A 13,884-nucleotide genomic window follows, 5' to 3' on the forward strand; every position below is an offset into this window, starting at 1 on the left:
TGGGTCTCTTTCGCTCCATGTCCCTTTGCCTTGTAGTCATGGTTTTGTAGGTGTTGGCCGCTTATCACATTACCAGATCTCTGTCACTGGGGCCGTGCTGGTCCATACTTATTTACATGGTAACCTCAGGAATGAGCAAAGCCAACAGAGGACTTTGTGCAATCATTAAACTGGGAGCAGAGTAACTAGACTGGAAATGTGTTGCAGTTCCAGATCAGTGGGCTCAGGCCGCTCTGCACAGAGCTGAACTCTGTTGGAATGAGATCCAGGCAAAAGGGACGTGTGTGGCTCAGTTTGGGTTCTGGGCAAGTGGTGCATGTTCTGACCTGGAAAGCGTCTGAAAATTCATAACTCACTGTTTGCCCATATGTTTGAATTTGATGGAAAGAAAATGTTCTGAATCTTCTGATAAAAGGCTCATGCAGAAATTAATATTTCAGACAACGCTGTAGAGAATCCATGAGCCACAGTATAAGCATAAACCTTCTCAGTGATACACACACACACACACACACACACACACACATGCACACAATCTCTCTCTCTCTCTCTCACACACACAAATCGCACCTGTTGATTTGAACTGTGGTGTGTGCGCCATGTCAGGGGGGAGATGGAGGAATGAATGGATGAATAGGGGGGGTGTTTTCCTCTCACGAGTTCCCAGCTTTGAAGTATTCCTGCCTTTGAGTGACTGATGGATCACATTCCCATTCCTTCTCTTCAGTCCTTCTTCATTTGGCCATGATGCTTAGTGAAGGAACGGTTACACTCTTGGCCTGTGGAGCAAAAGCAATTAAACCTGAACTCTCACACCTGATCCCAGCTGCATTTTGGATAGCAATGAGAAACGAGTGCAGAAGAAACCCCTCACTATAACCCAGCATTATTATCCATACTTTGTCGTAGATTCTCAGAATTCCGTGAGAATTCCTTTGGTGCTAACGATGACCGGAGGTGAGGCCTTCCCTGCCACGTCATTCCATGATTCCTAACTGAGTGCTCAAGGCTGTGGGGTTGGTGGTTGGACTGCAATGTGGAACATGATCCAGGATCCTTGTATCCCAGACATGAGGTTTGGAAATTTTGCCTAAGGAATGGATTCACAAAGAAGTCCGATAGCACTGCGCTCTTGATAGGACTGTCTCGTTGGGTCCTGTCTCTCCTGTGTCAGCAAAGGATTTCCAGCTACCCATTCAGGTTCAGGGTTCTGTGCCTTCGTGGGACAAAGGGATGACGGATCTCTCATTCAGTGTCCATGTATCTGTCCTTTCTTTCTGCCTACGCTCCTGAAATCTTCTATATCTTTAGTTCTTGTTTTTGGTATAAGACGACTCTGTGATGAAATTGACATGCTTGATAAAAAACTCGCATGACTATAGAGGAGGTGGCCTTTGATAGTGAGGCTCTGGGAGTTGGTTTAATGGGGGACGGGGGAGGTTTTGGAGATGTGCACGGGGCGGAAATGGGCTGGGGAGGGGGTGATGTGCTGTCATCACCACTGCTTAAAGAAGTCAGAGAGGAAGTAGATGGATGTTGTTGTATTAAGACATAATCTGCCTGGAGGAAGATGAAATCAGGGAGATAATAGACTGAGATGTTACAGTGATGTTCTTACAATGATTAATTTATACCTCGATCATGAATTCACCTTTATTTTCCCTGTAGACAAGTTCACACAGGGATCAGGGCTGTCGGTACGCTGTTGAAACACACACCATGCTTGATAATCACACACCCTACTAAAATCTGTGGATTGATCAGAACACAGTGTGGCTCAGGTAGGGTCTTTAGGTGACTGCTCTCGGTTGTACAGCATGGCCATGAGCAGTGACTGTTCCCGTGAGAACACGGAGACCCATGTTATGGGAGCCAGAAAGGAGATAGGAGCAGGGACGCGGTTTAGGAGGCGCGTGGACTCCCAACTCCTCCATCAGATGGGAAAAACAAGCAGCCAGCACGAGGCCTGCTGTAGATACAGAGATGAAACCCACCACGCTAATATGGGGACTGAGGAATAAGGGGATGTCTGTGCTGCCCATGACAAAATCCAATATAGAAGGCAAACAGCACGACAGAGACACAGACAGCAGACGCGGACATAGACCGTCTCCTTGGGTATTAGAGGAAGAAAAAACAACAATGACGAAATGGAATGCAGTGTGGAAATGAGCTATTATGGCAATTAATCTCAGCAGTGTCAATTATCATCAATTCCGCCAAAGGGATATTTCATACTGCTGCCAACACGTTACATGTCTGGCCTGGGCCGGCGTGGGAACGGTTGTCCTGCACCGCTTTAACGCTGATGGGAGTGGATGGGAGGAAGACCCGCCCCCCACACCCAGCACCCCACACCCCACACCCAGCCCCCCACACCCCACACCCCAACACGTCCCTTTGCTGTGCTTCTTTTGATGTAGTCATCCTGGGAGAACATCTGTTAGCCTCTCTGACCGCGTGAGCTCACCCTGCAGAATGTGCGAGTGATTACGCCAGCGCAGACACGCCGGTCACTGCGTGCTTGTCTGGTCGGGGTCACTCTCGGTGCCCGCCGAGAGTCTGGAACCCAGAGCATACTCTGGAGCACACCCAAAAGCACACCCTTGAATCCACACTAGTTCACATGCAAAAGCACACCCTAGGACACACTTTACAGAGCACCCCAAACACACCCCAGAGCTCACCTCCATCTGCACACATTACTCTTGATCATGCTTGAAAGAAGAAAGCTCTATTGTGTTGAAAGAGAGGGTCATCGGTATACCTGAATGTACTAGCTTAACAGACAATTACCATTTAGCGCTAGTCCATGACTCACTGGGTGCTGTTTTTGTTCCTTCTTTGGTAATGCGTTTCAGAGAAGGTAGCTTCTCTAAACTTCTCGTCTGATTTCTGCAGCTCTTCCATGTAGCGTATGTGCTCATCAAGTTCGCCAACTCCCCGCGCCCTGACCTGTGGGTGCTGGAACGCTCCATCGACTTCGGGAAGACCTATCAGCCATGGCAGTTCTTCGCCTGTGAGTACGACAGTGCACACATGACACACTCACACATGACACACTCATACTACCACACCGTGTCCAAACACACTCGACACACTCACACTACCACACCGTGCCCAAACACACCCGACACACTCACACATGACACACTCACACTACCACACCGTGCCCAAACACACTCGACACACTCACACTACCACACCGTGCCCAAACACACCCAAAACGATCACACTACCACACCGTGCCCAAACACACCCGACACACTCACACTACCACACCGTGCCCAAACACACTCGACACACTCACACTACCACACCGTGCCCAAACACACCCGACACACTCACACTACCACACCGTGCCCAAACACACCAGACACACTCACACTACTACACCGTGCCCAAACACACCCGACACACTCACACTACCACACCGTGCCCAAACACACCCGACACACTCACACTACCACACCGTGCCCAAACACACCTGACACACTCACACTACCACACCGTGCCCAAACACACCCGACACACTCACACTACCACATCATGCCCAAACACACCCGACACACTCACACTACCACACCGTGTCCAGACACACCCGACACACTCTGGGTGAGCTTTTCCAGGAAGTCAGGCCCAAACAGGGAACGCTGGCCTGGTTCTGTGGCTTCATGAGATTAAATCAGTCAGGCCTTCCAGAAACAAAGACAGATGATTGATCATTTTATCACGATCAGGTTCTGGACAAGTTTGCTCACACACCTACATACACAGTGAGTGATTATCAGTAACAACAGTAGCAACACAATCCTGGCCGTGGAGCAGAGAAGGTGGGGAAAACGACAACAATAGACATTCCCTCGCTCCCTGGCTGGCTGGCATTTCACATGCTGACATTATCACCACACTGAAACATAATATTCTGCTGTTGGGCAAAACTGGCATTCCTCAGGCCCACGAGTGCCATGGAGACTCCACACAGAAGAGAGAGAGCATCAGTATGGCTGAGGTAGTGTTGGGAGAGAGGACAGAGGTGAGAGAGGTGAGGGGCGTGGGCAAGAAGAGACCGTTGGACAGTGAGAGTTTACAGCCGAGTGGGTCCAAACAATGCACAAACAGCACAGCTCGTGGGCTCAGACAATGAAGTGGTTAGCAAAATCCCCGCTTGTAGCTGCTGGGAGAGGCGAGGTGTGTGTGTGTGTGTGTGTGTGTGTGTGTGTGTGTGTGTGTGTGTCAGAAGCATAGACACAGGTCCCCATGGTCTTGATGCATTACTACTGACTCAGGATATCTGTCTTTGTGTTTGCGTGTGTGTATGTGTGTGTGTGTGTGTGTGTGTATGTGTGTGTGTGTGTATCTATCCGCCTTTTCAAAATCATTAAAACCAAAAATATAAATGTAATTAATACATTTCTGTTAATGCCACTGAATCCATATTATGCTCGACAAAGTTAGCCAAAGTGTATGTGTTTTAAGTCCTTTATGGCCTGTTGTGATCAGATCCTGAGTAAGCATCTATCCTGTTATCCATTAGTCACTGAAGTCATCATCAGCATGATCATATATTTAAGTGTTTGTCTGCTTAGCACACACACTTACCCTCTGCTGTCCACGCTGTGTCCTCCTAGCCTCCAAAAGAGACTGCATCGAGCGATTTGGCCAGAGGACCATTGAACGCATTAACCACGACGATGACGTCATCTGCACGACGGAGTACTCTCGAATAGTTCCGTTGGAAAACGGAGAGGTGACCATGCTTGTGCAATGTCCCGTCAGGAATGTCATAACGTGCCTTGCAGAAGTAATCCGAGCCACTTAAAAACAATATGTTTGTCTGTTTACAAATGACACATTGGAAATTGACAAATTCAAAATTGTTTGTTTTACTGCAAATGCTCTACATTTTCAAAGTCATAATTCCAGAATTATTTTGTGGGGCACTGTTTCCTTTCACTAGATGTTTTAAAACTAGTCGTGTTAGTGTTGTAGTCATTGAGCACTAAATATAGGTCTAGTGCTAGATATCTAGGCATCTCCAACATAGCAGCTTCTGTGTATTTTCAGTGCAGTGTGTGAACGTGTGTGTTTGCGTGTGTGTTTGTGTTCCTGTGCGCTCCTCCTCTCCGTCAGATTGTGGTGTCTCTGGTGAATGGGCGACCTGGAGCCATGAACTTCTCGTACTCACCCGTGCTGAGAGAGTTCACCAAGGCCACCAACATTCGCCTACGCTTCCTACGCACCAACACCCTGCTGGGCCACCTGATGGGCAAAGCCCTCAGAGACCCTACTGTCACCCGCCGGGTGAGACACGCCCTGTCACACACACACACACACACACACACACACACACACACACACACACACACACACACACTACCGTCACCCGCCGGGTGAGACACGCCCTGTCACACACACACACACACACTACCGTCACCCGCCGGGTGAGATACGCCCTGTCACACACACACACACACACACACACACACACACTACCGTCACCCGCCGGGTGAGACACGCCCTGTCACACACACACACACACACACTACCGTCACCCGCCGGGTGAGACACGCCCTGTCACACACACACACACACACACACACACACACTACCGTCACCCGCCGGGTGAGACACGCCCTGTCACACACACACACACACACACACACACACACTACCGTCACCCGCCGGGTGAGACACGCCCTGTCACACACACACACACACTACCGTCACCCGCCGGATGAGACACGCACTGTCACACACACACACACACACACACACACACACACACACACACACACACTACCGTCACCCGCCGGATGAGACACGCCCTGTCACACACACACACACACACACACACACACTACCGTCACCCGCCGGGTGAGACACCGCCCTGTCACACACACCCCCACGCCAGCGAGTACACCACACACACACACCCCCACACCAGCGCGTACACCACACACACCCCACCAGCTCTTCCAAAACCTTGCGAAAACCAAACTGTGACCAAGTGGAAACATGAGTGAGAAATTGTGTCAGTGAGTTTTCACTTGATTGTCTCCCAGCCTGAAACATGAGCAGTCGGTTTGTCCTCTGCTAACGTGTCCTCTGCTGACGTGTCCTCTGTTAACGTGTCCTCTGCTGACGTGTACTCTGCTAACGTGTCCTCTGCTGACGTGTCCTCTGCTAACGTGTCCTCTGCTGCTTGTCCTGCAGTATTACTACAGCATCAAAGACATCAGCATCGGAGGGAGGTGTGTGTGCAACGGCCATGCTGAGGCATGCAATGCCAAAGACCCCAGCGACCCCTACAAGTAAGAGTCCTCAACAGCAACTCCTCTACCCCCCACTCCTGAACACCTCTCTAACACCTCCTCTACCCCCCACTCCTGAACACCTCTCTAGCACCTTCTCTATGCCTGACTCCTCAACACATCTCTAGCACCTCCTCTACCCCCACTCCTGAACACCTCTCTAGCACCTCCTCTACCCCCCACTCCTGAACACCTCTCTAGCACCTCCTCTACCCCCCACTCCTGAACACCTCTCTAACAACTCCTCTACCCCCCACTCCTGAACACCTCTCCAACACCTCCTCTACCCTTACTCCTGAACACCTCTCCAACACCTCCTCTACCCCCCACTCCTGAACACATCTCCAACACCTCCTCTACCCCCACTCCTGAACACCTCTCCAACACCTCCTCTACCCCCCACTCCTGAACACATCTCCAACACCTCCTCTACCCCCCACTCCTGAACACATCTCCAACACCTCCTCTACCCCCCACTCCTGAACACCTCTCTAGCACCTCCTCTACCCCCCACTCCTGAACACCTCTCTAGCACCTCCTCTACCCCCCACTCCTGAACACCTCTCTAGCACCTCCTCTACCCCCACTCCTGAACACCTCTCTAGCACCTCCTCTACCCCCACTCCTGAACACCTCTCTAGCACCTCCTCTACCCCCCACTCCTGAACACATCTCCAACACCTCCTCTACCCCCCACTCCTGAACACCTCTCTAGCACCTCCTCTACCCCCCACTCCTGAACACCTCTCTAGCACCTCCTCTACCCCCACTCCTGAACACCTCTCTAGCACCTCCTCTACCCCCCACTCCTGAACACATCTCCAACACCTCCTCTACCCCCCACTCCTGAACACCTCTCTAGCACCTCCTCTACCCCCCACTCCTGAACACCTCTCTAGCACCTCCTCTACCCCCCACTCCTGAACACCTCTCTAGCACCTCCTCTACCCCCCACTCCTGAACACCTCTCCAACACCTCCTCTACCCCCCACTCCTGAACACCTCAACAGCACCTCCTCTACCCCCACTCCTGAACACCTCTCTAACACCTCCTCTACCCCCACTCCTGAACACATCTCCAACACCTCCTCTACCCCCCACTCCTGAACACCTCTCTAGCACCTCCTCTACCCCCCACTCCTGAACACATCTCCAACACCTCCTCTACCCCCCACTCCTGAACACCTCTCTAGCACCTCCTCTACCCCTCACTCCTGAACACCTCTCTAACACCTCCTCTACCCCCACTCCTGAACACCTCTCTAGCACCTCCTCTACCCCCCACTCCTGAACACCTCTCCAACACCTCCTCTACCCCCCACTCCTGAACACCTCTCTAGCACCTCCTCTACCCCCCACTCCTGAACACCTCTCCAACACCTCCTCTACCCCCCACTCCTGAACACATCTCCAACACCTCCTCTACCCCCACTCCTGAACACCTCTCCAACACCTCCTCTACCCCCTACTCCTGAACACCTCTCTAGCACCTCCTCTACCCCCCACTCCTGAACACCTCTCCAATACCTCCTCTACCCCCACTCCTGAACACCTCTCTAACACCTCCTCTACCCCCACTCCTGAACACCTCTCTAGCACCTCCTCTACCCCCCACTCCTGAACACCTCTCCAACACCTCCTCTACCCCCCACTCCTGAACACCTCTCCAACACCTCCTCTACCCCCTACTCCTGAACACCTCTCCAACACCTCCTCTACCCCCCACTCCTGAACACCTCTCTAGCACCTCCTCTACCCCCACTCCTGAACACCTCTCTAACACCTCCTCTACCCCCACTCCTGAACACCTCTCCAACACCTCCTCTACCCCCACTCCTGAACACCTCTCCAACACCTCCTCTACCCCCTACTCCTGAACACCTCTCCAACACCTCCTCTACCCCCCACTCCTGAACACCTCTCTAGCACCTCCTCTACCCCCCACTCCTGAACACCTCTCCAACACCTCCTCTACCCCCCACTCCTGAACACCTCTCCAACACCTCCTCTACCCCCACTCCTGAACACCTCTCCAACACCTCCTCTACCCCCCACTCCTGAACACCTCTCTAACACCTCCTCTACCCCCCACTCCTGAACACCTCTCCAACACCTCCTCTACCCCCACTCCTGAACACATCTCCAACACCTCCTCTACCCCCCACTCCTGAACACCTCTCTAGCACCTCCTCTACCCCCCACTCCTGAACACCTCTCTAGCACCTCCTCTACCCCCACTCCTGAACACCTCTCCAACACCTCCTCTACCCCCCACTCCTGAAAACCTCTCCAACACCTCCTCTACCCCCACTCCTGAACACCTCTCTAGCACCTCCTCTACCCCCCACTCCTGAACACCTCTCTAGCACCTCCTCTACCCCCACTCCTGAACACCTCTCTAACACCTCCTCTACCCCCACTCCTGAACACCTCTCCAACACCTCCTCTACCCCCCACTCCTGAACACATCTCCAACACCTCCTCTACCCCCACTCCTGAACACCTCTCCAGCACCTCCTCTACCCCCCATTCCTGAACACCTCTCCAACACCTCCTCTACCCCCCCCCCCCACTCCTTTTATTTTATTTCAGCTAAAAAAGGAAAGATGATTGATTGGACAGGTCCCTTCAGAATTCCTGGCACCCTTGTGATAGATCTTTGCCATAAACATTGTCTCATTTATGAGCAATTTAAGGTTACCTACACATATTCAAGAGGTTTATCAAAAGGTTTTATTATTCATTCAGCTCATGATTACACAGCAGGGGGCTGTGAACATTCCAACAGGTAGAAGTAAGCCGATATGAGTTATTTAGCCTACAGGGTGTTAAACAGTATTGTTTACTCTGAACTGTAAGTGTATGGTGTTGAAATATACAGGCTATGTATGTGTGTTTGTGTGTGTGAATTTCTGAGGCAAATGTTTTCCTCATATTCTGTTATATTTATAGCAAATATAGTAATGCATTTAATGCATATGTATTAATGAATAGCCATGATTGCAGTTGACTTCGTTTGTGTGTGCGTGTGCATGTGTGTGTGTGTGTGTGTGGGTGTGTATGTCTGTGGAGAGAGTAATGGTGGCTGTGGAGGGACATTCTTCCTGGTTGAGCTTGTGCAGGTGTGTGGATTTATGATCTTGTTGAGGTACAGTTGTGCACGTCAGAGGTAGCACAGTAAAGCCAGAGCTGCCGTGTCGTGTGTCCTGTCTGTATAGTGTTCAACACATCGCTGATGCTCCACTTCTAGAGTGAAACGTGAAGAGAAATAACAGTGGGGTCACTGCTGCCACACTCATCATGTTACTGTATCAGAGTAATAGGCCTTACTCATCACATGTTAGTGTATCAGAGTAATAGGCCTTACTCATCACATGTTAGTGTATCAGAGTAATAGGCCTTACCCATCACATGTGTTAGTGTATCAGAGTAATAGGCCTTACTCATCACATGTTAGTGTATCAGAGTAATAGGCCTTACCGATTACGTTAGTGTATCAGAGTAATAGGCCTTACTCATCACATGTTAGTGTATCACAGTAATAGGCCTTACTCATCACGTTAGTGTATCAGAGTAATAGGCCTTACCCATCACATGTGTTAGTGCAGTGGTTCCCAAACTTTTTCTGCCGTGCCCCCCTTTTGTAGATGAGAATTTTTTTGCGCCCCCCCCATATTGACTAGGGATGCACCAATTCACGTTTTTTACTTCCGATACCGATTCAGATATCTGAGGCTTAGTATCGGCCAATACTGATCCGATACCGATCTGATCTCGACTTAAAACATTTTTTTTTAAAACAGACATACTGAATTACAAGTTTATTGAAAACTGCACCAGTATAGCACACTTAAACACACATATAAATATGTAAAAACAACACAACTTGCATTTGTTCAGTCAGTGCAATTATGAATATAACATTGAATGTAAAATAAATAATACCAAAGAACCTGAAACTGACAAAAACAATAGGTTCACAACTTTGGTCAAACATGAAAAAAAAACCTTTTAAATGGTTCAAGAATTCTAAATATAATTTAAAATAAATAAGGAGATGAAATAAGAGAAACAGCAATACATATGTGGCTAGTTTGCAAGCGCAGACATCACAGAGCACAAAGCATGTAACAGCCAGAAGTATGTGTACTGTCTCTTTAAGGGAGCGAGTTGAGCGCGCGTATGGAATATTGTTGTTTTTTTAGCTTTCTGCCGTAAACCAAGTCAGACCACTGCTCTTTATTTTATTTCTGTAAGTAATGCATTCAATGAGCTTTGGACAACTCACCAGTTCATGTATGAACAGTCAAGTAGTGCTGTAGCCCAGGTTTATTTTGGTCAACCAGCAAATAAACGGACTAAGTGGAATACCACCAGCGCGAGTACGAGTCAGTGATTCACCTCTCCTCTTAATATTGACACGTGCACGTTTTACTTCAATCAATGAATCAATCAATCAAATTTTATTTATATAGCGCTTTTTACAACAGTTGTTGTCACAAAGCACCTTTACAAGTGCCGAGTCCTAGCCCCCAGTGAGCAAGCCAAGTGCGACACTTCCAAGCTCCGCGCCCCCCCTGCAATAGCTCCGCGCCCCACCTAGGGGGCGCGCCCCCCACTTTGGGAACCACTGTGTTAGTGTATCAGAGTAATAGGCCTTACTCATCACATGTTAGTGTATCAGAGTAATAGGCCTTACCGATTACGTTAGTGTATCAGAGTAATAGGCCTTACTCATCACATGTTAGTGTATCAGAGTAATAGGCCTTACCGATTACGTTAGTGTATCAGAGTAATAGGCCTTACTCATCACGTTAGTGTATCAGAGTAATAGGCCTTACCGATTACGTTAGTGTATCAGAGTAATAGACCTTACTCATCACATGTTAGTGTATCAGAGTAATAGGCCTTACTTTTCACATGTTAATGTTTCAGATTAGTAGGCCTTACTCATCACATGTTAGTTTATCAGAGTAATAGGCCTTACTCATCACATGTGTTCGTGTATCATAGTAATAGGCCTTACTCATCACATGTGTTAGTATATCAGAGTAATAGGCCTTACTCATCACATGTAATAGGCCTCCCAGTCTTAAAGTGCAGTCATTTGGATTTGAACAGTAATGGAAATACCATTTCTTTGTTGTACCAGCAGGCAGATAAAACGGTGTATTTGTCCTTTAAAGGTCTAAATTATCCAGACATGACACACATGGCTCCGACAGACTGACAGGTGTTTTGGTTAAGATGTTGGGAATTTGAAGACATTTTCCTGGCTCTCACCACGCATGTTCAGCACTGCTGGGCTCTGGAAGCTGGCTGCACCATGGCGATCCGGTGTGTTTTTGTGCTGGGCCATTCCAAGGATTCCTGCCGCTCTGCGCAGGGATGTGTGAGCACAAGCGGCTGGAGGACAGTGGGATCTGTCAGCATTCCCACACATCACCTCCCAAATGACCTGGAGTTATGGAAACCCTGGGGCCTTCTGTAAATTGTATTGACTGACCCGAAGCAGATGTTTTGGGGCTTGCGTGTGCGAGTGCGTGTGTGTGTGTGTGTGTGTATACACACGTCGGTGCATGTGCATATGTGTATGATTTGTTTGGCGCTGAGCTGTTCCAGTGAGACCGCGTCTGTTTTTGTCGACTTCTGTAAACTCAAAGTGCTTTCTACATGTGGACACTTTGACCTAGTTCACATGCATAGGGACCTTTAAATCTAATCTAAATGTTTGCTCCAGAGTGCAGAGTTCACATTTCAAGGTCGTGTGCTGCATGCTGCGTGAATGCTTTTTGTGAAGAGGTCCATTATTAAGGAGACCGCTCTGCAACACAGCACAGCACTGATCCGGTTTAGTGAGATTGTGCATTACTGTGAATGAATGAGTGTGTGGCACCGACAGATCGCTTATCCTGAAAACCGTATTATCCGTGGTTATTAATAAGATGGACTTAAAGGAATTACTTTGCTAAGAAAAGTCTACAACTAGAATGTGTAGCTGTGAATTACGTGAGAAACGTAGGACTCGTTAATGTGAGAGTACAGCGACGACGACAGCGTGAATGAGCAGAAAATGGTTAGAGGGCAAAGAAGGCAACTTCCTCCCTTCCCACAATGCACCTGTTGGCCCAACAGGTTCCTGCAGCCATATACAGTGACCAGCTGCGTTGATGTATGAGGTGTCGGAGCTGAAGCATACGTCTGCTCGAACGTGGTCATGAGTTTACTGATACTGTTTAGGGATAGTTTAGTGATACCTTTTATTCTTAGAGGCAATTTAATGATTATTCAATTGAAACTGGAATAGTGTGAATGAATCAGTATATATTGAACTGAGCTCATTTGAAATAAATGTGTATATTGTCTTTTTCCAACTGTGTTTGAATTAGGTGTGTGAAGAGATTACACTGGCACTGACACTACACAGGCTTACTATACCTGTGTGTGTGTGTGTGTGTGTGTGTGCAAAAGAAGCTGCTTTATAATCTTGGCATCTCAGTAAATGTGTTGGAGTATGTATATATTCGTTTTTTTGTTTTTTAAGAGAGTTTTCTTCTCTCTCTTCCTCTGTTCTAGCTCTCTCAGGGTGGCTGTAGGGTCAAGGACACACTGAAACGCTTGAACAGAGGCACTTGAAGTTCTTGCGAGTCTCATATGGTGCCAATTAGCAAGCTGACCTTCACTATCTCTGTTTTCTCATCGTGGGGGAGCTAATTAAAGATGCGACGTGAAGAGGGGGAGATATAGAGAGAAAGACAGATAGAGAGAGACAGGAGAGAAACCTGCTTTACTGAGCCAGAGAGTACGACCCCAGTCCGCCGGCGTCTCGCTTCCTCCATCTTTGTTTTCTCACGCCAATGCTCCCCCCCCCCCCCCCCCCCCCCCCCACGCCGCAGGCTTCAGTGCGACTGCCAGCACAACACTTGTGGCCCGTCATGTGACCGCTGTTGCCCCGGATTCAACCAGTTTCCGTGGAAACCAGCCACCACTTACAGCGCCAACGAGTGTGAAGGTGAGTAGGTCCCCCTCTGTGGTTCGCCAGCACAACCGTGCTGAGGCAAACGTGGTCCCCAGGAAGGAGGAGCAGACTTCTCTGGTCTTAGGAGATAAAGTTCCTTTCCCATGCGCTGTCTAGGAACGGATGTGTTTGGGGGGGGCCCCTCTAGTGCGCACACGTCTGATAGAGAGTGACGCTCCTGACGACCCCTAAATAAATTTGTATACATATGTAATGTCAATTCATATGAAGAACCATTAATATGTCATCGTCCATGTCTCTAAACATTAAGAAGACACATCAGAATGGAAATTTCTCTGCCTTTACAACAATGACAGTAAACATGGCTGATTACAACATTCATTTCAAGGGTTGAAAGGAGTTGCTGTTTTTAGCTGAGATCAGAGGGGTGTTATCTTAAGTAGGGTCCTAATGCTGGATGTCAGTGAGGGAGGCCTGTATCTAGGTCAGAGTAAGAGATGAAAGGATACGAGGGTCTGGCAGGGTAGAGCAGACTTCAGAAGCAGCTCACCAGCCATACACCCCTGGCTTCTCTCACCCACTGTAAAAATA

At 48.9% G+C, this 13,884-nt stretch overlaps 1 protein-coding gene across 1 annotated transcript in view; it reads left to right on the forward strand.

Annotated features, from left to right (window-relative positions):
- The window catches only part of lama5 (laminin, alpha 5), a 73,424-nt gene that overhangs the window by 17,953 nt on the left and 41,587 nt on the right, over positions 1 to 13,884 (forward strand). The window contains 5 exon segments of the mRNA XM_076984644.1: positions 2,902 to 3,019; positions 4,632 to 4,750; positions 5,134 to 5,304; positions 6,217 to 6,314; positions 13,211 to 13,326. Of these exon segments, the coding sequence (XP_076840759.1) occupies positions 2,902 to 3,019; positions 4,632 to 4,750; positions 5,134 to 5,304; positions 6,217 to 6,314; positions 13,211 to 13,326 (622 nt within the window).

Source organism: Brachyhypopomus gauderio, chromosome 21 (genome assembly GCF_052324685.1).
Source record: "Brachyhypopomus gauderio isolate BG-103 chromosome 21, BGAUD_0.2, whole genome shotgun sequence".
NCBI classification, from domain to species: Eukaryota; Metazoa; Chordata; class Actinopteri; order Gymnotiformes; family Hypopomidae; genus Brachyhypopomus; species Brachyhypopomus gauderio.